Below are 22,574 nucleotides of genomic sequence, written 5' to 3' on the forward strand. Positions count from 1 at the left end.
CCAAGAATGCACCCAATTCTCCATGAGCAGGTCAGAGCAGGAGGGCTGCTCCCTGCTCCCTGGGCTGTGCTGGATGTCAGCCCTCGAGGGGGGGTGTCTGGAGTGGACAAGGCATGCAAACCTCTTCTGCTGAAAGAACAGCAAAATGAGATGTTAAATTTAAGGTTGGGAAAGGCACCTGATCCCCAGGTTGATGGTGAATACCAAGGGGCCTAAAGGCGGGACTGCAGGAGTGGGGAACCAGGAAGAAGCAGGTGCCCCCACACCAACATGGCAGCACTGGAGACTTTTCTTAAGAGACGTGAATAATCAAGAGGCGTGTGCGAGTGTGTGTGTTGGTCTGTGCATGTGTGTAAGGAGGGTAGGTACAAAATACAGAGGGAAACTGTCCATGTGGGAAGGAAGGCATGGATGGCCTAGGGCACGATGTGACATCTCCTGGAATAAGGGTGGCAGAGGCCAGGGCTGCAGGGGACAACAGTGGGAGCCAAGAGAAACTTTTGTGGGTGTGGAATGGGGATTGCACCAGCAATGAGTCCAACAGGGAAGCACAGCGAGGCGTAGGGGAAGTACAAGGCACAGGGTCGTGGTTGAACCATCCTTGGCCTTCCACAGCAGAGCACAGAACCAGCAAAGATGGAGGCCCTGCACACAAGCAGTGGTGGGGCCCAAGCCAGGGCTCGAGGGACTGTGGCACTGTTGTGAACTCACCCTCGAGCAGCCCAGGAGGTTCCTGATCCTGCACACCTACTCCCCAGGTCCAGACCTTGGCTCTGCCCCTTACTAATTGTGCAACGCAGGCCAGTCACTTAGCTATTCTGTACTCAGCTGAAAATTGAACTGATAATAAATGTCTCTCACTATGATGGCAAAACCAGACCTGGTTGTAAAATGAAATCACTAAAGCATTATGGTGAAAACTAATGCCTGGGGTGGAGCCAGTTGCCTTCCCCTCTGTCAGCCTTTCTTCGGGAGCCCTAATTAACCACGGGCCCTTACCTTTCAGACTGTAAACCACTGGCCTCGGAGTCTGACCCTCTTGAAGGGTAAACACCCCTGTGCCAGGCTTCCAAGGCTAGAGACTTAACAGATGCCTGTGAAAAGAGGCATCTCATCTACTTCTGTAAGCATGCTTTTTGTTGGAGACCCTGCACAAGGCCTTCAGCCACTAGGTTAGGATTTTTTTAAATGTTTTTTTTTAGTTGTTGATGGACCTTTATTTTATTCACTTATTTATATGTGGTGCTGAGAATCAAACCCAGTGCCTCACACCCATGAGGCAAGTGCTCTATCACTGAGTCACAACCTCAGCCCAGGATTTTTTTTTTTTTAAAAGAAGAAAAAAGCCCCAAAGATAGGATGGGTCTAAGATGATGCCAAATAACCTATAAGTGTTGTGAGAAACTGTGGATCAGGCTCAGAATTTGGAGTTTGTTCTCCTCTGGGCCCACCGGCGTAAATAAAGTGTGGAGACTTCCCCGAGTGCTGCTTCTCGACTGGTCTGTTTCCCTCAACAACGTGGCTGTCGTGAGAATTAAATGACTCCACGTGTTCACAGTGTTCAGACCTACGGCATGTATCACTCTTAGGTATTTTTAAGTACCTAAATGGGAATGAGCATTATTATATTTTTTGATATATTAGGGACTGAACTCAGGCCCTGTAGCATGCTAGACAAGTGCTCTACCACTGGGCACCCCAGTCCTTCACTGTTTTTATTTGAGACAGGGCCTCACTAAGTTGCTCAGGCTGGCCTCAAACATGTGATCCTCCTGTCTAAGCCTCCTGAGTGGCTGGGATTATAAACACACACACTACTGCACCCAGCAGGATGAATCTTAGGACAAATAGCCCATTAGTAAAATACCACGAGAGACCACCATCCACCCCTACTTCAGTGGAACAGCTTCGTGGTAGGCGGCAGGTACTGGAAGCCGTCTCACCATTGGAGGGGGCGGGGGAAGAAAAGCATGCAAGGGAGTCTGGAACAATCCCCGCGGCAACAGGTCAGACTTGGGGGCTTTGGTGTGAGATCGTGTGCAGCTTAACGTAGACAAGGAAGTTACACGTGGAAATATCTAGAGATCTGAGTATCTGCAGAGGTGAGTGAATTACGCGCCAGGAGAGAGATCTGGGAGCAGAGAAGGGAGATGGGGAATCAGAAAGGATACACAGGATGTCACCAGTGGGGGAAGCGGATGACGGGGTGTTCCAGTGGAGGGGAGCTGAGCCTGGAAGCCGAGTCACGAGACCCGGGGCCACTCTGGCTCTGGACTTAATCACAAGATTATCCCAGTGTGCCTGGCAGGGAAGAGGTGGGGTCCAGCAAAGCCGGCCGTGGTCAGGCTGAAGGAAGGGGCACTTGAGAGCCAACCAGTGAGATTTGGGAACCACTTGGCCATCAGAAGCAAGGAATCTGGTGTCCCCACAGGTCTATAATGGGGTCAATGGGGAATGGTTTGGGGTCTTGGAGGCAGGTTTTGGGAGAAGACGATACAATTTTTGGACATGCTGAGAAGAAACAGCTCATAGCATGTGTCTAAAGAGAAGCTGGCCATGCGGCCTGGAGCGCGAGAGTAGATTCTGGGGGCACCCCAGCCGTTTGCCAGCACCTACTGTGTGCCAGGCACTGTTCCAGGTTGCAGGTGCAGTGGGGCATGCCTGTAACCCCAGGGACTCCAGAGGTTGAGGCAGGAAGATGGCCAGTTGGAGGCCAGAGGGACTCTGTCTTAAAAAATAAAAAGAACTGGGCATACATCTCAAGGGTAGTGCACCCCTGGGTTTAATTCCCAGTACCACTAAAAAAAGAAAAGAGAGAAAAGATTGAAGGCTCATCTACAATCAAAATGAGAAAAGGACACTTTAAAAGAAAGGGATCTTGCTACCTAGGAAGGATGTAGTCACAGGTTAAATGCCAGCCCTTTACGTTGGACGGATTTTCCTTTGTGCAGCCTGAGGACACTGTGCTGCTTCCAGGGGGAGGGGACATCAGGAGCAGTGGGCAGTGACTATTTCCGTTCTGGAAGGGCCTGTGGGATGCGGCCGTTAGTGAGACAGTGGAGCCGTCTCCACATCTCTGCTGCGCCGTCATCTGGACCAAGGTCTGTCCCTCGGTGCCTGAAGAGTGAGGATTGAGGCCACGGAGCGCACGTCCCGCTCCCTCCTGCGCACAGGCCAGGCGGTGGTTTCTCTCCTCCACACACAGCTCCTCTTCTCCCCCTGCCATCCGCTGAGACTGCGCCTGTCCTCCCACATTCTGCTCGGCCCTGGGACACCAAGGGATGCCCACTGTCACTGACAGCGTGACCAGCAAGATAAACACAACCGGCCTCCCGAAGCTCAACCAGACCGTCCAGGGAAACCCAGCCAGGCGTCCTGCTCTTGCAGGGTCAGCTGAGACCCCCGCGGTCTGGCCAGAAATGCGGCCTCACTATGCGAAGGCCATGCATCGGCCAGTGAAGGCCGGCAGTGCTTCAAGGTGTGCTGAGTGGGCTCTTGAACAGGAAGCCCGGACACCTGCCTGACGGCACTGTTCTTTGCACATAAGAGGTTTGGGGTGGCTGGGGGCACAAAGGGATGGTGGGTCCCAGGTATCTTACATCTCTTTTCTTTTTTGGGGTGGGGGGTGCTGGGGATTAAACTCAGGGGCACTGAGCCACATCCCCAGCCCTATTTTGTATTTTATTCAGAGACAAGGTCTCACTGAGTTGCTTAGCACCTTGCTTTTGCTGAGGCTGGATTTGAACCCACAGTCCTCCTGCCTCAGCCTCCCAAGCTGCTGGGATTTTAGGCATGTGCCACCACACTGGAAAGGTACCTTACTTTTCTTAAGTTTCCTGGATAAGATGAATGGGCTTCCTCTACCATGTGATCCCACCGTGATGTGCTGCCTCGACACAGGCTCAAAAGCAACAGGGTCAACCACCATGGACTGAAATCTCCAAAGCTCTGAATCAAAATAAACCTTTCCTCTTTTTAAGATGATTATTTCAAGTGTTTTGTTGTAGTAATGGAAAACTAACACAAGTATTAAGTAAGTCAAATATAATATGTGTGTATGTGTGTGTGTGTGTGTGTATATATATATATATGTGTGTGTGTGTGTGTGTGTGTCTAGGGATTGAACTCAGTGTTTTCTACCACTGAGTTACATCCCTTGTACTCCCCACCTTTTTTTGGTACTAGGGATGGAACCCCGGGGCACTCTATCACTAAGCTACACTCCCAGCCCCCCCACCAACTTTCTTTTATTTTTTGAGACAGTGTCTTACTAAATTGCTGAGATTAGCCTTAAATTTGCAATTCTGCTCAGCTTCTCTAGGAGGTGGAATTGTAGGCCTGCCGGGTTTTTTTTGAGACAAGGCCTTGCTAAGTTGCCCAAACTGGCCTTGAACTTGGAATCCTCCTCCATGCTCAAAACTCCTCGGTTTTGTCTTACCCCAAAACGCAGAATTCGCCCCAATACATCGGAAGAAGCCTCTGTAGAGAAACCACACAGGAGGAGCCCCGAGGTGCAGCCATGGCCTGACTTGGTTTCTGAAACTCCTCATTTCTAGAGATAACATTGTCCTCCTTTGGGCCACTTGGGAGCTTCTGGTTGGGGCTCAGCGGATGCAAAGACTGAATTCCCGCTGCTGCGTGTCACTGGCTACATCAACACATATTTTATCAACCCTCCAAGGAGAAAAGACTCCTGGGGAAAGTCATCAGGGTTCAGAGGACAAAAGTCATAAAGCCAGGCCGATCCAGAGGACAGGTGACACAGCAGGCTTGTCAGGCTCCAGTGGAGAGCAGGGCTCGGGTGTCACCTGGGAGGCAGCACACCTGTCCTCCAACCTAAACAAGCATGGAGAGCACGGGGTCAGGGACGAGGACCCCTCCGCCCACCCCACCCAGGGAGGGGGTAAGTGTCCAAGCACTGTCCTTGTCCCTTTCCCAAAAAGGGTGGGGATCTTGGAGGGAGGTGAAGACCCTGGAAATACTTCTAGCAGGGAGGGTCAGGGGTTGCCTGCCCAAAGAGACAGTGCAGGGAGGCGGCCACCCCGAGGCCCCCTGCTCAGACACAAGCACAGTGGGACGAGTCCAGCTCCCGAGGTTCAGGAAGACTGGACGGTGCTGGACATGCCCCCTCCTCACACGCAAGTCCTGCTCCCCACCCTCAGGGAGGTGGCCTCTGAAGAATGCCCGGATCCGGCCCCTCTCCTTCTGCCTGGTACTGGACTCAGGGCTGTGGGCAGTCAGGCAGCTGGTGGCACTAGAGCGGGGAGGTGCACACACCATGGAGTGGACAGTTGGTCCAGGACCCTGGTTTCTTGGAGCTCTGAGAGACAGTCACAGACATGGCCTCAGATCCCCTGCCCACTCCTTGGACTTTGACCCTCAGGCCATGCGCCCGCCCACACCCCCAGCTACTCTGGAGGTGACAGCCGCCCTGGAAACTGTGCCACAGGCTCCGGAGATGCCTCGATGTCCTGAGGGCCTGTTCTGGAGCCAAAACCGAGCAGGTGGCCCCAGGGCCCGCCTAGGCTCCCTCTGTCTGGAAGGCTAGTCCTGTTGCTGACCCCCGGGATCAACCCAGGTCTCTGCTCAGCAGGCACCTCTCAAAGAGGCCGTCCCTGTCCAGCTGCTGAACAGGGCCCCAGCCCATGACTCTACCCCAGCCCCTGCTCTGTAATCCTCACAGCCTGTCACTGTCGGGAATTCACGCATGGTCACCTTCTCTTTTCTGTCCTTCGTTCCTCACCTCCTTAGAAAGGGAGCTTCCCCGGAGCAGGGCCTCCCTGCAGCACCCATACGTCATCCCCTGGGCTGGCCCAGGGCGAGCCAGCAGATGCTGAGCTACGTCTTCAGGGGGGAGACGAATGCCTGCTGGGGGGAGCAAGGGACGAGGCCTCAGATCTCTGAGGAGCCCCAGCTGGGACCCCCTCCCCCACCAGCCACCTCCTCCCACTTCCTAGGCATGGCCCGCATCCCCTAACCCCACCTCTGGTCCGAGGTGGAGGGAAGTAGAGGCCACACCTTCCTCATGCCCACCCCACAGAGGCCTGGTGGTCCCCAGGAACAAGCCACAGTCCCTGACCTTGGGCCTCGTCCCCCACAGCGGCTGCAGCCCACGCTGGTGCTGGCCACGCTGAGTGCAGCCTTCGGCTCCGCCTTCCAGTACGGCTACAACATCGCCGTGGTCAACACGCCCCACCAGGTGGGCACCAGGTGGGCACCGGGCGGGAGGGGGGTGGCAGGGTGAGCAGGCCCGTGAGTGGGAGATGGGAGACAGCGGCCATCTGTGACTGTGTGACAGTTCCTCCCAGGACTGTCATCCTTCTAGGCATACTAGGATCCGGGGGACCTGGATTATCCCCCTAGTCTCCTTGGGTCTCAGCTCCACTGCCCTCACCCCGGAAGGCCACTGGTAGATGGCAAAGGTAACGGGTCAAGAACTGAACTCCGGCATTCAGAGACTGAGATTGGAGCCAGGAGAAGCACAAGAAAAGGAGAGAAGGTCCTCGTCCTGGGGACGAGAACCTGAGGGCAGGTGTCCCTACAGCTGGGCAAGGCAGAGGACGAGAACCGGCCCTGGACTTTGACCTTGTGGAGGGCACGGGTGCACTCAGGGTGGCCAGAGAGCCACAGAGATGAGAGCCTGGCACAAAAACCTGGGTGGTGTGGGCTCAGGAGGCAACAGTGGGGTGAGGCGCAGGCGGTGAGAACAGCACTTTGGAAGGGGTTTTGCTGGACGGGAGGGAGAGGCAGAGAGGAAGCTGGGTGGCGGGTGACGGCGGGGTTTCTGCAGGGCAGGAGTCACATTTGTATACTGATGGGGCATATTGTGGAGAGGGGAGACCAGGCCTGCACAGATGGGGACTGTTGCAGAAAAGACACCCCCGAAGGAGTAGAGGGGACAGGGTCCAGCACCTCAGGAGGGAGAGCAGGTAGACTTACTGTTCGGCCAGTACGTGAGTTCTGCAGGGTTTGGGTTTTTTTTTGTTTTTGTTTTTGATCGATGTCATTAAAAGCCTGATACAGCAGCGTGTACTGGTAGTCTTAGCTCCTAGGGAGTCTGAGGTAGGAGAATCACAAGTTTGAGGCCACCTGAGGACCTTAGCAAGACCCTGTCTCAAAGTAACATAGAAGTGACTGGGGGGTGGGCGGTGGCCAAGGTAGAGCCCTGGGTTCAATCCCCTGGACCAACAAGAAAAAAAAAAATCAGACTGGGGGTGGGGCTCAGTGTAGAGAGCTTACCCAGCACATGGGAGGCCCTGGGTTCCATTCCCAGCATGAATTTTGAAAAATCAAGATCATAAATGTAGCTGCTGCTCTGTAAGTGGTTCTACGGTATCTACATGTGTGTGTGTGTAGGAATTACTTACAAGTAGATATTACATATATATATAGAGAGATTGGTTTATTTATGGATATTACCATTGATGGAACATTTTTTCTGTTCTGCAGCCCTGGGGATTGAACCCAGGGCCTTTCACGTGCTAAGCGAGTACTGCACCCCTGGCGCTGGGTCACCTTTTCTGAGTCACTTTATTGCAATAAATGCTCACAAATTCTTCCTGTCACTGAAGAGATGAGGGCTTAAGCTGGTTATCCCATTTGCCCAAAGCCACATAATTAGTTGGCATATTTTCTATGTTGTCTCTGGCAGAGTAAGGCTCTGAAAAATGGGTTGTTTATAGTGAATTTTAACAATATTGCATGCGATCTGGTTTCTCATCTCACTCCATCGCACAGAAGATCATTTTCTTCTCACCAGCAGAGAATCACTGAGTGTCCTGCAGACTTGGCAGACACATCCCTCTTTGCGATGACAAGGGGCAGCTGAGAATGCTCAGGGCGTTCTTTCTCTTGAGTTGCATATTGGGCTGTGGGCGGGTCGTGTTTTTCAGGTCTTCAAGTCGTTTTATAATGAAACCTACTTTGAGCGACATGGAACATTCATGGATGAGAAGGTCCTGCTGCTCCTGTGGTCCTGCACTGTGTCCATGTTTCCTCTGGGCGGCTTGTTGGGGTCTTTGGTGGTTGGCCTGCTGGTTGACAGGTGTGGCAGGTAAATAGAGGGTATGCTGTCCTACATGAAATCCAGGTCAGCAGCCCCCACTGTCTCCTGGTGACTGTGCACCTGGGAGGGACACCATATGACCCTAAAGATCCAGAGGTCAGAAACCACGTCTCCCCTTTGCCATGGACGTCGGACTCACAGTCAGTGCCTGGACTTCTCTGGAATCTCTTCCCCAGGCCCTGGCGGGGGCACAGCCTCCCCCGTCACTCGCCCCAGAGGCGCTGCCACCTTTGAGAGCAAAGTTCCCCTTGGTACTCAGCTTGGGCCTCGTCAGCACTTCCAGTAGGAGTTGGATAAGTGCTACTTGGCTGGGTCTCACCCCGCACTCCGGTGACCGTGGCCCCAGGTCTAACAGGCGCAGCTCTCTCTGCATGGCCTGGCCATGTGCTGTCCTGACACCTGGCGTCAGGCTGTGTCATCCCACGTGCCAGGGCCTCAGGTCTCACTGGGAAATGGAGACTCAGTCTTTGCCCTTTGCTCAGACTCACTCCCCTGCTTGCCCAAGCCCAGGTGCTGCACAGACCCCGCTGCACAGATAAGGGGACACACAGGTCAAGGTCCCCAGGAAGGAGGAGCAGGAGCCGGGTCATGGGTCGGGGTGAGGGGTGGAGGCACTGCATGTGCTCAGGCCTGCTCCTTGGAACTCACAGCTGCACTTGGACTTGATGTGCCAAGTAGGCGGTGTGGGGGAGGGAGAGGAACACCCTACAATGAAAACTAACACACACAAACAAAAACAGAAAGAAGAGAAAACGGCGGTGCTGTTTCAGGCATAAAAGAAAATATTGTTGGTTGGCAATTATCTGTCTCTGAAGGCAGGACCCAGGGGCCTCCCCTGCAAATAGTCAATGAACAATTACTCGCCCTTCCTGTGCCCTTCAGTGAAGAGCGCACTCAGTGAATTCCAGGTGCGCCATAGTCCAGGAGGCCTTGCAACTCAGACTGGGCTGTTCTCAGCCACCCCAAGAGCGGCTGGACTGTTTTGGAAGCCCAGGCTTGCCCTCCACTTCCTTGTCTGGACCTCCAAGTCAAGACACCTGGGCAGTGGAGGAGACTTGGAGAGGACCTCACCTCTGCAGAGGAGATTTTGCAGATGAGGAGCCCTAGCCTGGAGGTGGGGTGGAGCTAGCCTTGTGAGTGGGGTCCTGACCCCCAGAGTCCCCAGAGGCCAGCAGGCTCCTGGTGGCCAGGAAGGGAGGGAGTAGAAGGAAGGTGGGGCCAGGGTAGACTATTTGTTCTCCTTGAGCTTCTGGGAGCTCTAGGGGGTGCTCTCTTGGTGCTGGGACAGTCCCAGGGAGTGAAAAGTGGCTAAGGAATTCAGCCTGCACACTGCAGATCCCCAAGAGTCCTCAGCATTGACTGTTGCAGGGACCTCATCAGCCCTGCTCCCAGGGCAGAGCCACGGCCCCTTGGCTGCTTCACTCAGGGGCCTGTATAGATCAGGGCCCTGAAAGGCAGCAGCAGAGTGTGGGAAATGACAAAGGCTAGGCAGAGTCCCTCCAGTCCTGAAGAGGAGAGGGGAGGAAGCCGCTAACACCTCTGGAGGCAGACAGAGAAGGAAACGGAAGACAGCCCCCAGTGCCAGGCCAGCCGGCCAGCACCCAGCCAGGGAGCACGTGTCCTTCCCTCTGGTCACTGCCTTGCACTGGCAAAACTGGAACCCCAGGCAAGGGACAGAGGACCCGGACCCTTGGTGCAAGTCTGAGACATGGAGCAGAGTCAAGAAGATGGGATGGGTGGCAGGGGCCTGCAGGGTACATCCCGCTGAGCACTCATTTTCAGATGCTGTCTCCCTCCATGTCACAGGCTGGTGGCTTTCAGCCTTAGAAGGGCTTTAGAGATCATCCAGTCCTACTCTGCACCCCACCTGCTGTGGGAATCTCCCATCCAACACTCCTGTCAATCATCGCTTCTGGTCTAGGAACCACCAGCAACAACTTGAATTCCACCAGAGACAGGAAGCTCCCCTCTCCTGGGGCAGCTTATTCCTTCCCAGGAGCTATGATGGTCAGAGCGCGCCCCACCCCCACTGACCCCACATCCTCTTTCCTGGGAGTTTGTCCTTGCCTCACCTTCCTTCCCCTCTGACTTAGTCAGTACAAGCTGTTGTGACAAATTACACAGGGAAACTGAAACAACAGACATTGATTTCCCAAGGTCTAAAAGCTGCAAGTCCAAGCTCAAGGTGCCAGCCGAGAACCTGCTTCCTGGATGGCACAAGTCTGCGTTCCTTCTGTGTCCTCACAGGAGGGGGGAGAGAGAGAGAATGGAATGAGCGAGCCTGCCTGTCTCTTGCCCCCTCCCCCACCCCCACAGATGGAACCCAGGCCCCTAGACCCCAGATACACTAGGCAAGCCCCTGAGCTACGCTCTCCCAGCCCTGATGGCCTAATCCCATTGCCAGAGCTCCCCTCATGACTTAATCACCCCCACTTTGGGAGTGAAAGGCTGCAACACGAATTTGGAGAACCCTTGAGTCCACTGTCCCACCCATCAGCCTGTTCTCAGGTGCATTCCCTGCCTCTGTAGTGATGGCCCGCAACGCAGAAGCTGGTGTCCAGAGCTCCTGGCGTGACCATCCCTGCCCTCTGGGCACTGCTGTCTTGCAGAAAGGGAACGCTGCTGATCAACAACATCTTCGCCATCCTCCCCGCCATCCTGATGGGAGTCAGCAAAGTGGCCCAGGCCTTTGAGCTGATCATCTTCTCTCGAGTGCTGGTGGGAGTCTGTGCAGGTACCTGGGATGGTGGCCTCAGCCCCAAGTGGGATTCAGTGCACCTGTCAGGGGAAGGGCTCTGAGACAACACCATGGGCCAAGGCTGGGTGCAGCGGGTCTGGGTCTCACTGGCTCTATCTGCCTCTTTCCCCTTTTGGGGCAAACGTCAGGCTTTCTAGGTCCTTTCGTTTATTTAACAAAATCTTCTCTAGGGGAGGATCGTTAGAAACACCATTTACTATGAGATACAAATGAGGGTTTATAAGGCATCTCCCAAGGAAGATGTACAGTTTAAACCAAAGACAGGGATTTCAAGCAAAATAAATGCAAAATGTGGAGTCTCAGTCACCAGTTGACAAGGTTTCTTAACTATAGTAATGCTGTTACAAGTGTGTGTGTGTGTGTGTGTGTGTGATTTAGAAATATCAGAAAATAAATAAAAGCAAAAGTTATATCTCAATTCCACATGAAGATAAATCCTAGGTAAAGGTAAGAGTTACCTATTAACCCTGGGAACACACAGAGGCCTAGACTTCTCCCCTCTAACAGGAGGCCCAGCTGGGCAGCTATACCGCTATATCCTAGCAATGTCCCCAGAGGGGGTGAAGAATTCTGGGGGGATTTTGATATAAGTCTAAACCAAATAGTCAAGGTTGGCTTATTTGCTGGGTACAGTGGTGCGTGCCTATAATCCCAGCTAGAGAGAAAAAAAGAGAGGGAGGGAGAGAGGGAGGGAGGGAAGAAAGGGGAGAGAGGGGGAGGGAGAGAGAGAGAGAGAGAGAGAGAGAGAGAGAGAGAGAGAGAGAGAGANGTCTGTAGGCAAGCTCACTACCGAAGAGCACTTTTGTAAATGCAGCTTATCAGGCAGGAGGGATTCCGGTTTTCAATTACTCTCTGAAATGACAATATTGCCAACAAACACCAAAACTGGCCTATTTCCAGCTCAGTCACAGAGGCGCTGCCACCTGTCCAGGGCTCCCGCATCTCTGGAGGGTGGGCACTGGTCTTGGCCTGCCTTGATTTTCACTTTGCCTGAACCAGGCATCTCCTACAGTGCTCTTCCCATGTACCTGGGAGAACTGGCTCCCAAGAATCTGAGAGGCACCCTGGGAACGATGACGGAGGTGTTCGTCATCACTGGAATCTTCCTGGCGCAGGTCTTCAGCCTGCAGGCCGTCCTGGGCAACCCCACAGGTAACTCGCAGCAAAAGTCAGAGCCAGGGCCTCAAGCGTGCGGAGCCCAACTCACGGAGCAAGTCAGGGGAGGCCTGGAAGGTGACCCTTGGGTCGGTCAATTACAGCCAGTGGACCCAGATGACCACCTGGGCAGTGTCCGTGGGCAATGGAGACAGGCTGTGCTTGGGAATGAGAGGAGAGACGCAGAGACCAGCCAGAGTCTTGCTATTAAAGGAAGGAGAAAACCTGAGAGGCAACTGGGAGGGGAAGCTTGGTGGAGAGAAGAGATTTGTTTTCAAGCTGGGAAAAATATCAGCATATTTGGCTGCTATAGGAATAATGCAGCAGGGAGGGACATGGATGCAGGGTGCTCAGTGTGCAGCCCCCATTACCGTGACATGCATGAAGGTGGCACCTGTAGATATTTTCTTCTGGTGGCTTCTATTTTCTCAACAAGGTCATTACCTGAGTGTGACCATGGGGGAACATGGCTAAAGTCAGAGAAGGAAAAAAGTATGAAACAGTCAATGGGGAGGGTAGACCAGAGAACAGACCAATAAACTTGGCTAGAAGTGTTAGACTTGGCAAGACAGTGTTAGCAGCCCCCAGAACACAGTGGAGTCTCTTTAAAAGCTTTTTGAATGACCCAGATCAAACAAGAGCCACACTTTTTTTTCCCCCCAGTACTGGGGATTGAACTCAGGGCCTCACACATGCTAAGCAAGTACTCTACCACTGAGCTACACCCTCAGTCCATGAATCTATGCTTTGTATTTTCCATGATATCTTGAAGGTATTCGACTAAGAAGTCAGTGGGGGGACCCATACAGGATCATTAGCAGTGATTCCCAAACCACTGCCCCACAGCTGAAAATTAAACATTAATTAGAGTGGTGGCACAGGCCTGCAATCCCAGCAGCTCTGGAGGCTGAGGAAGGAAGATCACAAGTTCAAGGCAGCCTGGGCAACTTAGCAATTTTTTTTTCTTAATGTTAAAAAGAGCTAGAGATTTAGCTCCAGTGGTGGAGTGCCCCTTGGGTTCAATCCCCAATACTGCAGGGAAAAATATCAATTAAGCCTCATCCCCAGATTTAAATGGACACCATGCTGGCTACTTGTCCTGGCCCTGGAGTGGCCACTCCTGACTTTATCAGTAGTGTTATCACTATCTTTATCTTACTGTTAAGAAAACAAAACTCACACACATCAGAGGCAGCCCCCCAGGAGGCATCGAGGACCCTACCCACATCTTAGATCTCAGTACCCCTGCCTGGACCCAAACCCTGGGCAAGGGGCAGGCACAGCTCTGAGTCTGTCCACTCCCCAGCCCCAGCCTCCAGGGACCTAGAGATCATGCGGCTTCCAGCCTAAAGTTAGGGAAATGATGCAGATCCATTTCTCTAGGGCTCACATTTTCAGATCATATTCTAGAACTAAGATGATTTCTAGGATGGTTGGAATGAATAAAACTCAAGTTTTTTTTTTTTTTTTTCAATTGCGATTGTTTTCTCCATTCTTAATATGGAACCCCTTTGTGGGTGGGCCCGTGGCAGCCACCTCTTGGCAAGGACTTGCCCCCGGTCCTTGCTTCTCAGTGGGCAGAGGCCACTCAGAGTCCAGATGTGGCCTGAGGCCGGCTGGGACTGCTGGAGGCCCTGTGGCCCCCGGGGTGGCCTGGTCGAGCGTCACTTCCTTTCAGGCTGGCCTGTGCTCTTGGCTCTCACGGGGGTCCCCGCGCTGATCCAGCTCCTCTCCCTGCCCTTCTTCCCCGAGAGCCCCCGCTACACCCTGATTCAGAGAGGAGACGAGGAGACCGCGCGGCAAGGTACAGAGGCGAGAGGCTGCTCCCCTTTCCCTTCCTGCCCCACGCCCCCCAAAATGCCCTCCCCGTCAGCTCAAAGCGCTCAGCTGGGAACACCGTCAGGGTCACAGTCAGGGTCACAGATCCCGAGCCCCGTGCAGGGTGGCTACTGGGGCGCGGCCACCATGCTGGGGACCTGATTGGGTGCCAAGCGGCGAGCCCAGAGTGGGCCGCGTGGGGACGTCCCGCGCTCCCGAAGCCTGGCGCGCCGCGCACGTGGTGGGGCCGCTCTGCTCCGCAGCTCTGGGGAGGCTGAGAGGTCGCGCCGCCGACGTGGAGGCCGAGATGGAGGACATGCGAGCGGAGGAGCGCGAGGAGCGCGCGGCGGGCCGCCTGTCTGTGCTCAACCTCTTCACCTTCCGGGCCCTGCGCTGGCAGCTCATCACCATCCTCGTGCTCATGGCCGGCCAGCAGCTGTCCGGGATCAACGCGGTGCGCGGGCACGTGGAAAGCGGGGCGGTCCGGCGGGGAGGGGTCTGCAGCCTGCTCCAGGGGCTTCCGGCCCTTGAAAGCCATTTGAGTCACGGAACAAGCACGAGTGGCTTTGTTATTGCCACGTGCAAAGCTCAGCTCTGCCTCCCAGATGGATGGACGGAGGACTTAACGAGCAAAACCCGGGCAGACACGTCCAGCTCTGGGAGGGACAGCCGCACTCGGTCACCAGGGCTTGTTTCTTTTGCAAGTAACAAGACCCCCTTAGAAAGAGATAAAGCAAAATCAGACTTCATTTACAGCAGGTGGCGCCACTAAAGAAGGCCAGCCAGGCCGCAGGGCCCCAGGAGCAGCCCTGGAGCGAGAACAGCAGCCATCTTTTAATTTCCCCTCTCCCCATGGGCTGCTGCTTTATTTTTCTCTTTTCTATAGAACATTTTTCTTTGCTTCTCAGTCCCTAAGAGAAAATTCTCCTACCAGTAATTCTTTCCCTTCCTTTTTAAAAAATATTTTTTATACTTTTATTTACTTTTATGTGGTGCTGGGGACGGAACCCAAAGCCTCACGTGTGCTAGGCAAGCGCTCTACCACTGAGCCACAACCCCAGCCCAGTTCTTTCCTTCTGTGGAAGAGATCAGCCAGACAGAGCCAGAGCCCTGCCCCCACTCTCAGCATGCAGCCTAGGGTAGGTGGTGGATCCAGGCTGGCTCAGAGCAGCCTGGAAGCCACTCAGCTCTAACCATGTGGCATCATGGGGACATGCTTCTTTTGCTGTAGGTGTATTTATTGATGATGCGGAGGGAAGGGCAGAGATCTGAAGAGGGTCACTTCTAGAACCACCATCAAGGTTGAGTGGGACACTCAGTTGATGTTCAAAGGAAGTGTCACTGGTCCTTTGGGATTCGAGGTGTTCAGCAAATGATCTTGGGAGTAGACAGCACAAACGGGAGCCACCAAGTGGGGACCAACATGAGTGTCTTTGGAAGTTTCCTTTGTGCCAACAACCTGGGGGCTTTATGGACATGTGTCTCCCACTCAGCCACAGACAAGCTGAACTTACAGTTGGCTTGGCCCCAAATAAGAGATGAATCACTGTATGTGGTCTGAGCTTATAGACTAGCAAAGGAACATGGGGAGAAGTGCTTAGAGGTCCTTGTGGTCCACTCCCATTTTATAGTTGCAGAATCTGGGCTCAGAAAAGGGTTTGGCCAGCCTCCATTCCAGGAGTCCTATCTCCATCCCCACGGGCTGTCTCCTTCCTGTCCCCAACCCAGGCTTTCAGGACTGTTTATTGTTTGAGGCCAGAAGGTGAAGCCCGGGGCCTGGGTCCCAGGCCTCTCCCCTCAACCCTGAGTTTGTGTTTTAGATCAACTACTACGCAGACACCATCTATATATCTGCTGGCGTGGAGCCTGCTCACTCCCAGTACATAACCGTGGGCGCCGGCATTGTCAATATGGTGATGACCATCATCTCGGTGAGTGACAGGGAGTGACCTCCCCACTGCAGGGTGTCCAAGCAGTGCCCCCCAGCCGACAGGCGCCCCACCAGGGCCAGAAAAGTTCTGGTGACCCACGTCACATATTAACTACCTGTGTGACCTTGACCAGGCAACCCAAACCTGCTATTCTCATTTGGTGTTTGTTGGCAATATTGTCATTTCAGAGAGTAATTGAAAACCGGAATCCCTCCTGCCTGATAAGCTGCATTTACAAAAGTGCTCTTCGGTAGTGAGCTTGCCTACAGACACAGGATCTAGGTTGGATCTCCAGCCCCAAAACAAACAACAAAAAGGGAAAGGACCAAAGTGCCCTCACTCAAATAGAGGATGGTGACGGTCCTTAACCTAGACCAATCCCTGATGGGTTTATTCCTATTTCTTCAGTTGTTTTTAGAAAGTTATTTATTACGTAGCTGTATTTCAGCTCAGGTAGTTTAAGTCCCAGTCAATCTCAGGGGATGTAGACTGGCAGGAGGGAGAAGTTCAGGAGCACAGGAAGTGAGGCTGGCAGGAGGACGAGTCCCCAAATCCCCTGCCCTGGTTCAGCTCCAGGCCCTGCATGGTCAGCAGAGGGGCCACCACTGCCAATCAGGGAGGCCAGACAGGAGCACAGTGGCGGTCCTAGTCTCCAACCGAAGAAGTTAGAAAGGTCAGCTTCAGATTCTGTGCCTAGTTCCCAAACACTGCCCTCCAGGGTTTCTCCTGGCTCGGGTTTCTCCAGCAGGGTGATGGGGAGAAGGTCCTAGTCAGGGCTCTTTATCTAGAGGATGCAGGATAGAGCTTGCCCCAGAGGGAAAAGGGAGGGAACAGGGAAGGGCTTCTGTCCGCACACCTCCCCCTGCCCCTGTAATTCTCGGTGGAGAGCAGAGGGGTGCATCCTCCAGGAACCAAGTGGGAGGGGCAGCGCCTCCAGAGCAGCAAGGGCCCAGGGGTCAAGACATCAAGCAGGGAACCGAGGTCCACTCCACGGGGTCTGCAGAGGGGTCCAGGGCGGGAGGGGAACGCACAGGGGTCAGCCAGCATTCCAGCCGCAGGCGGCGGGGTGGAGAGGAGGGCTGCACTGGGAGGTGCCGGGTTTCTGTTCTCGTGACTAAAAGGCTCAGGGGTCACTCTAGTTAAACAGGGCTAACCGAGCTGCACGAAATAACCACACAAGAGACACAAATACCTTTTTCTTTGGGGTCGCTGTGACGGCTCCTCTGACCTTAAGGGTCTGCAGAAAGAGAGCAAGAGCATGCGCTGACCCCTTTTATTGAGGAGAAGCTGTTCAAATGAGGCGAGGGGGCAGGTTTCAGGGGCTGAGTCTATCTTCATGATGTCCACTGTCAGCAGGTTGACTGACACCTGGGTAGGCCACACCCAAGGGCACAGTAAGAGGAGGGGACACACACAAGGCCCTTCCATGGAAGATTCTATCCTAAACAGGGCAAGGGGTTAGATTACAAAGGAACAGGTGAGCGTAGCTTCACCCATTTCTGTGACTGGGCGCCTCAGCACCCAGCTGGGGAGTGTAACTCAGTCACCCGTAAGGTTGGCCTCCCACAGGAGGGTTGGGGTCAGCTCCAAGGGACTCTGGGCGTCCCTCACTGCGCTTCCCTTGCAGGCCGTCACCGTGGAGCGGCTGGGGAGGCGGCCCCTCCTGCTGGCCGGCTACGGTATCTGCGGCTCCGCCTGCCTGGTGCTGACCCTGGCGCTCCTCTTCCAGGTCTGGCGGGTGGGGGACCAGGGCGCGGGTGGGAGGTCGGGCAGCTCGGCCCCTCCCACCGCTCGGCGCGCTCAGGGACAAGGACTGTGTACAGCCCCCTCCTGAGATGAAGTTCAGGACGATCGATCGCTCCTGGCATCCGACCCCAAAACTAGCAACTCCACAGGTGTCCTCACTCAGGAGGACAATTTACAGTCCAGCGTGTGTTTCTGTTCGTAAGGGCCCGCGCAGGGCCCGGGAAACACCCGCCAACCAGGACGCAATCGAGGAAGCCATCCCGTCCACGGGCAGCGCCGGGTCGGGATGAGCCCGCTGGGCTCCACGTGGACACCGGGCAGGAGAGAAAAGAAGCCCCACCAGAGCAGGGACAGCACCCAGGACAAACCAGAGGCCCAGCGGGAGGGAACGCGGAAGTAGGACCAGTCCCAGGCTCACTGCGCTGAAGGCTGCCCGGGGCACCCAGGGCAGAGCGCCTGTCCCCGAGTCCTGCCAGCGAGAGGAGCTATGTCCTCTCTGGAGCTCAGAGTAGCCTGGGGACCAGATTCGCTGAACCTTGAGAGGACACAGTCACAGGGAGGGCTCTAAAATACTCCGGGATGACTCCACAGCAAGAGTAAAACACAGCCCTGGTTTGGGAACACATCCTTCAGTTTGTGATTCTCTCAGAATACATTTTTTATCTGTTTTCTATAGAACTTACAGAAAACAGTTATAGCTGGTATGATAGCTCACGCTGCAACCCCAGCAATTTAGGAGACTGAGGCAGGAGGATTGCAATTGGAGGTTAGCCTCAGTGAGGCCCTAAGCAACTTAGCAAGATCCTGTCTCAACATAAAAAATAAAAAGGGCTGGGGATGTAACTCCATGGTTAAGCACCCCTGGGTTCAATTCACAGTACCAAAAAAAAAAAAAAAAAAATAGCATGACCACAATACAAAATGATTTAAAAACCATCAGATGGTCACTCTCACTGGCCTCTTGGCCACTGTTGTTTCTGCAGTAACCTTGCCACTGCACTAACCCTTTTCAAATTAAAATACAGAGTTGGAACTCTTGTCCTCTGTGACCAGGAGAAGGTATGGAATAAGGAGATTATTCCGTAATTCAGAGGCAAAGTTTTTGTTCTTTTCCTCCTTTTCCACATCATCCTCTCTGTAATAATTTCCTCACTCAGAGGAGTGTTAATGTTTGTGACGTGGGCTGGGGAGGGGCTCATGGTGCAGCGCTTACCTAGCACGCGTGAGGTTCTGGGTTGGATCCTCAGCACCACATAAAAAATAAATAAAGTTATTATGTCCATCTATTTTTAAAAATTTTTTAGTTGTCAATGGACCTTCATTTTATTTATTTATATGTGGTGCTGAGAATCGAACCCAGGGCCTCACACACGACAGGCAAGCCCCTGCCACTGAGCCCGACCCCAGCCCTCCTTCTAGGGTTTTATTTGTAAAGTGCCAAGAGTGGTGCTCGGCACAAAAGCTCATCAAAGGCAGGTTGTGCCTCCGGTGCCATCACTCAGGAGAGGTTTGGGCAGCTTCTGGAGCCAGAATGTCCCACACCTGTCCTTGTTCTTGCCTCAGAACCCTTGAGGGCTCTGTGGGGCCCAGGGTTCCAGGCGTGATGACTCCCTGTGGCAGGAGGGTGGGAACACAGGTGCTTATTTGCAGCAAGGGTTCTTGGCCCGAGGCCCAGATGGCCCGCCTTTCCCCACAGAGCACAGTCCCTGAGCTGTCCTACCTGGGTGTCATCTGCATCCTCACCTACATCGCGGGACATTCCATCGGGCCCAGTGAGTACCTGCAGTTCCTCCGCCCCCACCCCCTCTGGCAATGGAGCCGGTGCTCACTAATTACTTGCTGAATGAAGAGCGTCCTCGGTTCACAATATTTGTGCTATTCCCTCCACCACGCCCCTCCGTTCCTGTCCAGTCCACCCATTCTAAAAGGCCCCCATTCCAGTTCAAGTTTATTCATTCAGCAAACATTTTCCAGTGTCAACAGTATCACACTCAGACCAGTGCCTCATTAGTGTGCGGCTCCCAGAGGTACCCAGACCCAGGTCCAGACCCAACAAGGAGAGGAGCCCGTGCAGAGGGGACTCATACCAGCCAGATCCCAGGGCACCCTGACTTGTCCAAACCCTCCATATGCCATTGGCCTCCAAGCCCACCCACAGTCACCTCTCTTTGCTCCCTGCTGACCTCCAGCTGCTGAGCTGCTGTAACCCCACATCTGCGGGACAAGAGCTTCAGGCCTCCATATGGTAGCCATGGAGCCTCCAAGCTCCGTCCCTGTGTGCCCTCCTGAGAATCGAGCCTGAGGAAATTTGCCTCCTAAGACCCTAGTGACGTGCCCCATGGGGTCTTCATTTGGGAAGAACCATCCATAAACCAAAATGCAGACGCTGTGTGTTCAGGGATCACCTGGACACACACATCCAGGGAGGCCCCACCTAGGCTGTCCGAGCCTCGCCCTGGAGATGCAGACAGCAGCGGGGCCCACACGGGGGTGTGTCAGTGGGCCGTTTGGCAGGAACCCCCCCCCACCCCACCTTGGTGCATCTCAAAGGTAGAGAGGGCGCCTAGTGGGGGAGGTACTGGTGTGTGTAGCCCACCTTGGCTCCAGGTCCTTCTGCCCCTCCCTGCCCAGGGTAGCCATAGGTGCCAGCCATGGGAGACCAGCTTAGGGCTGCCTGGCATTTGAGCAGGGTCCTGACAGATAACACCCTCACCTGCACCCACAGTGGGCAGCAGAGCCCCAAGGAAGGGCCCCTGGCAGGAGTTCTGTACCTAAGTCCCAAGAGCAGCTTTGTTCTGGGGCTTTGAATTCTCTCCTGGTCTGTCCCCTGAGACTGCATCTTCAGCGGGACCATTCCTTCTCCCGGCTCCCCCAACGGGGACACTAGTTGGAAGAGGACAGAATCCTACGCCTTGTGTGTGCAGAGCTGCAGGTTTCCATACAGCACATGAACAGATAGGCAGTAGGTCTGTGATACCAAATTTTCATGGACTTGGTGATTAGGAGAAAATACGGGACAAAGCTCTGTAGGGGGGTAATGATGAACAGGACTGAGAAAAAGACTTGGACAAGGAAAAGGGTGGCCAGCAGATGCGGCCATTCCCATACGCGCCACAGGAGGGCAGCACTAGGGAGCCCAGGCGCTCTGGAGCGCACCTGCTCCTCCTCCGGGCCAGGGACGTCCAGAGGAGCCCGATGCAGAGCAAGGGCTTTGAGAGAATGGGGCACCTGGGAGGGGAAGGCACGGACTCACGAGTCTCTGCTCCCAAGAAGCCTTCTGTCCACTGCACTGTTGCCAGCCTTGGCTGGGCACCGTTGGCTTCTGTGCTCTCCTCTTTGGGCAAAGGTGGGGTCCTTTCTGCTCCCCAACCCAGCACGGGCTGCCCACACAGGGGCCTGAGGTCGAGGCGAGGCCAGGCTGTGTCCCGCAGGCCCTCGGGGCCCTCTGAGCCCTTCTCCCCTGCGCCCACCCACCCCTCCAGGCCCCGTCCCCTCGGTGGTGAGGATGGAGATCTTCCTGCAGTCCTCCCGGCCGGCTGCGCTCACGGTGGACGGGGCTGTGCACTGGCTCACCAACTTCATCGTGGGCTTGGTATTCCCGTCGGTCCAGGTGAGCGGCCCCTCCTGCCCATGTCCAAGCCACCCTGTCCCCCCCAGGGGTCAGCAGGGGCACCAGTGAGTAGGCAGAGGTTCCTCTTCTACCAAGAACACCTGCCCATTCCACAAGGCGGAGGCAGCTCTCAGAGCCTCACGGGAGACACCCATGTGGGCCGGCTCTAAACATGCCCATGTCCCCAAGCCAGGATTTCAGAGGGGACGCCCATACACAGCTTGGGAAGGGTCCATTGCTTAGGGTCCCTGGTGGGTGAAGTCCAGAGGCAATGGACAGGGGGCTCCTTCCTCTGCTTCCCAAGATGTGCACCAGCTCTACATCCCAGCACAGGAGGGGCCCAGAGACCATGAAGTCACTGTTGCCCACAGGCTAAGGTCTCCTCTCCAATGTCAGGAGGGACCCTGCTTTCTAGCTCTTTCACTCCTCTAAGAGCAAACAAAATGGCCCTGAGGAAACTGCCTTTTTACTCAGAGGGCCTGAGCAGGCCTGTCCCCCTCCCGCTCCACCCCCTCCATCTTCTTGGTCTCTTGGTCCAGGAGGCCATCGGTGCCTACAGCTTCCTGGTCTTTGCTGGCCTCTGCCTCCTCACTGTGGTTTACACCTATGTGGTCATTCCTGAGACCAAGGGGAGAACATTTGTGGAGATAAACCATATCTTTGCCAAGAGGAATGGAGTGGAGATTCCAGAGATCAAAGAAGAAGTAACTGGGGTTGGCCCTCACATACCCTCTGTGCCTGCCAAGGAGACCGCCCTTTAGTGGCTCTGCATGTCACCCACGTGCCCGTATTCTAGGCTTCCTTCTCTGAGAAAGGGGTCTCCCTGCCCCAGGCCCCTGGAGAGGCTGAGTGGCTCTTTGTGCTCCCAGTGCAACTGGATGACTTTGGAAAGCACGGTCCTCGTTTAGTTAAGAAGTGGTCAGCTTCCAAAGCTAATGCTGGGAGCAGGGACGTATGGCAATGGGCGGGAATGTGAAGACTGGTAAGATTCAATTCTCTGGGTCTACATTGGTGCGAAAACGTAAATGATATACGAATGGATTTTTTTTTAAGTAAAGCTTTGCAAGTCCAATGTAGTAGTCAGCTTCATACTACTGTAACAGAATGCCCAAGGCAATTAGCTTGTAAAGAGAATAGGTTGGGGCTGGGGTGTAGCTCCATGGTGGAGCGATTTCCGAGCATGCGGGAGACCCTGGGTTCAATTGCTAGTCCTGCAAAAAGAAAGGGAGGAGCTTTATTTTGGCGTACAACTCTGGAGGTTCCAGTCCGAGAAACATTCCCGTGACTTTGGGCCTCTGACAAGGGTGACATGGCACGTCATCGTGGGAGCATGTGATAGAGCAACAGGATCCAGGAGGCTGAACAAGGCTGAGTCTGGGGTCCCATAGTCTCCTTCCAGACCCCCCAGTAACCTAAAGACCTCCCTCACCCCACCCCCACACCTCTGTCTTTGAAAGTCACTAGCTGGTCACCAGCTCCCACCCAGGTTGG

At 54.5% G+C, this 22,574-nt stretch overlaps 1 protein-coding gene across 1 annotated transcript; it reads left to right on the plus strand.

The window, feature by feature from the left end:
• Positions 1-4,846: 4,846 nt before the first annotated feature.
• Slc2a7 (solute carrier family 2 member 7) lies at positions 4,847-22,098 on the plus strand. Its single transcript, XM_015501351.2, has 12 exons — positions 4,847-4,903; positions 6,101-6,199; positions 7,893-8,053; positions 10,675-10,799; positions 11,823-11,975; positions 13,657-13,782; positions 14,060-14,250; positions 15,617-15,727; positions 17,355-17,456; positions 19,170-19,245; positions 20,956-21,083; positions 21,623-22,098. The coding sequence occupies exons 1-12, from the start codon at positions 4,847-4,849 to the stop codon at positions 21,842-21,844; spliced, it is 1,551 nt and encodes a 516-aa protein (XP_015356837.1). The 3' UTR covers positions 21,845-22,098.
• Positions 22,099-22,574: the final 476 nt, after the last annotated feature.

This window comes from Marmota marmota, unplaced genomic scaffold, assembly GCF_001458135.2.
Source record: "Marmota marmota marmota unplaced genomic scaffold, marMar, whole genome shotgun sequence".
NCBI classification, from domain to species: Eukaryota; Metazoa; Chordata; class Mammalia; order Rodentia; family Sciuridae; genus Marmota; species Marmota marmota.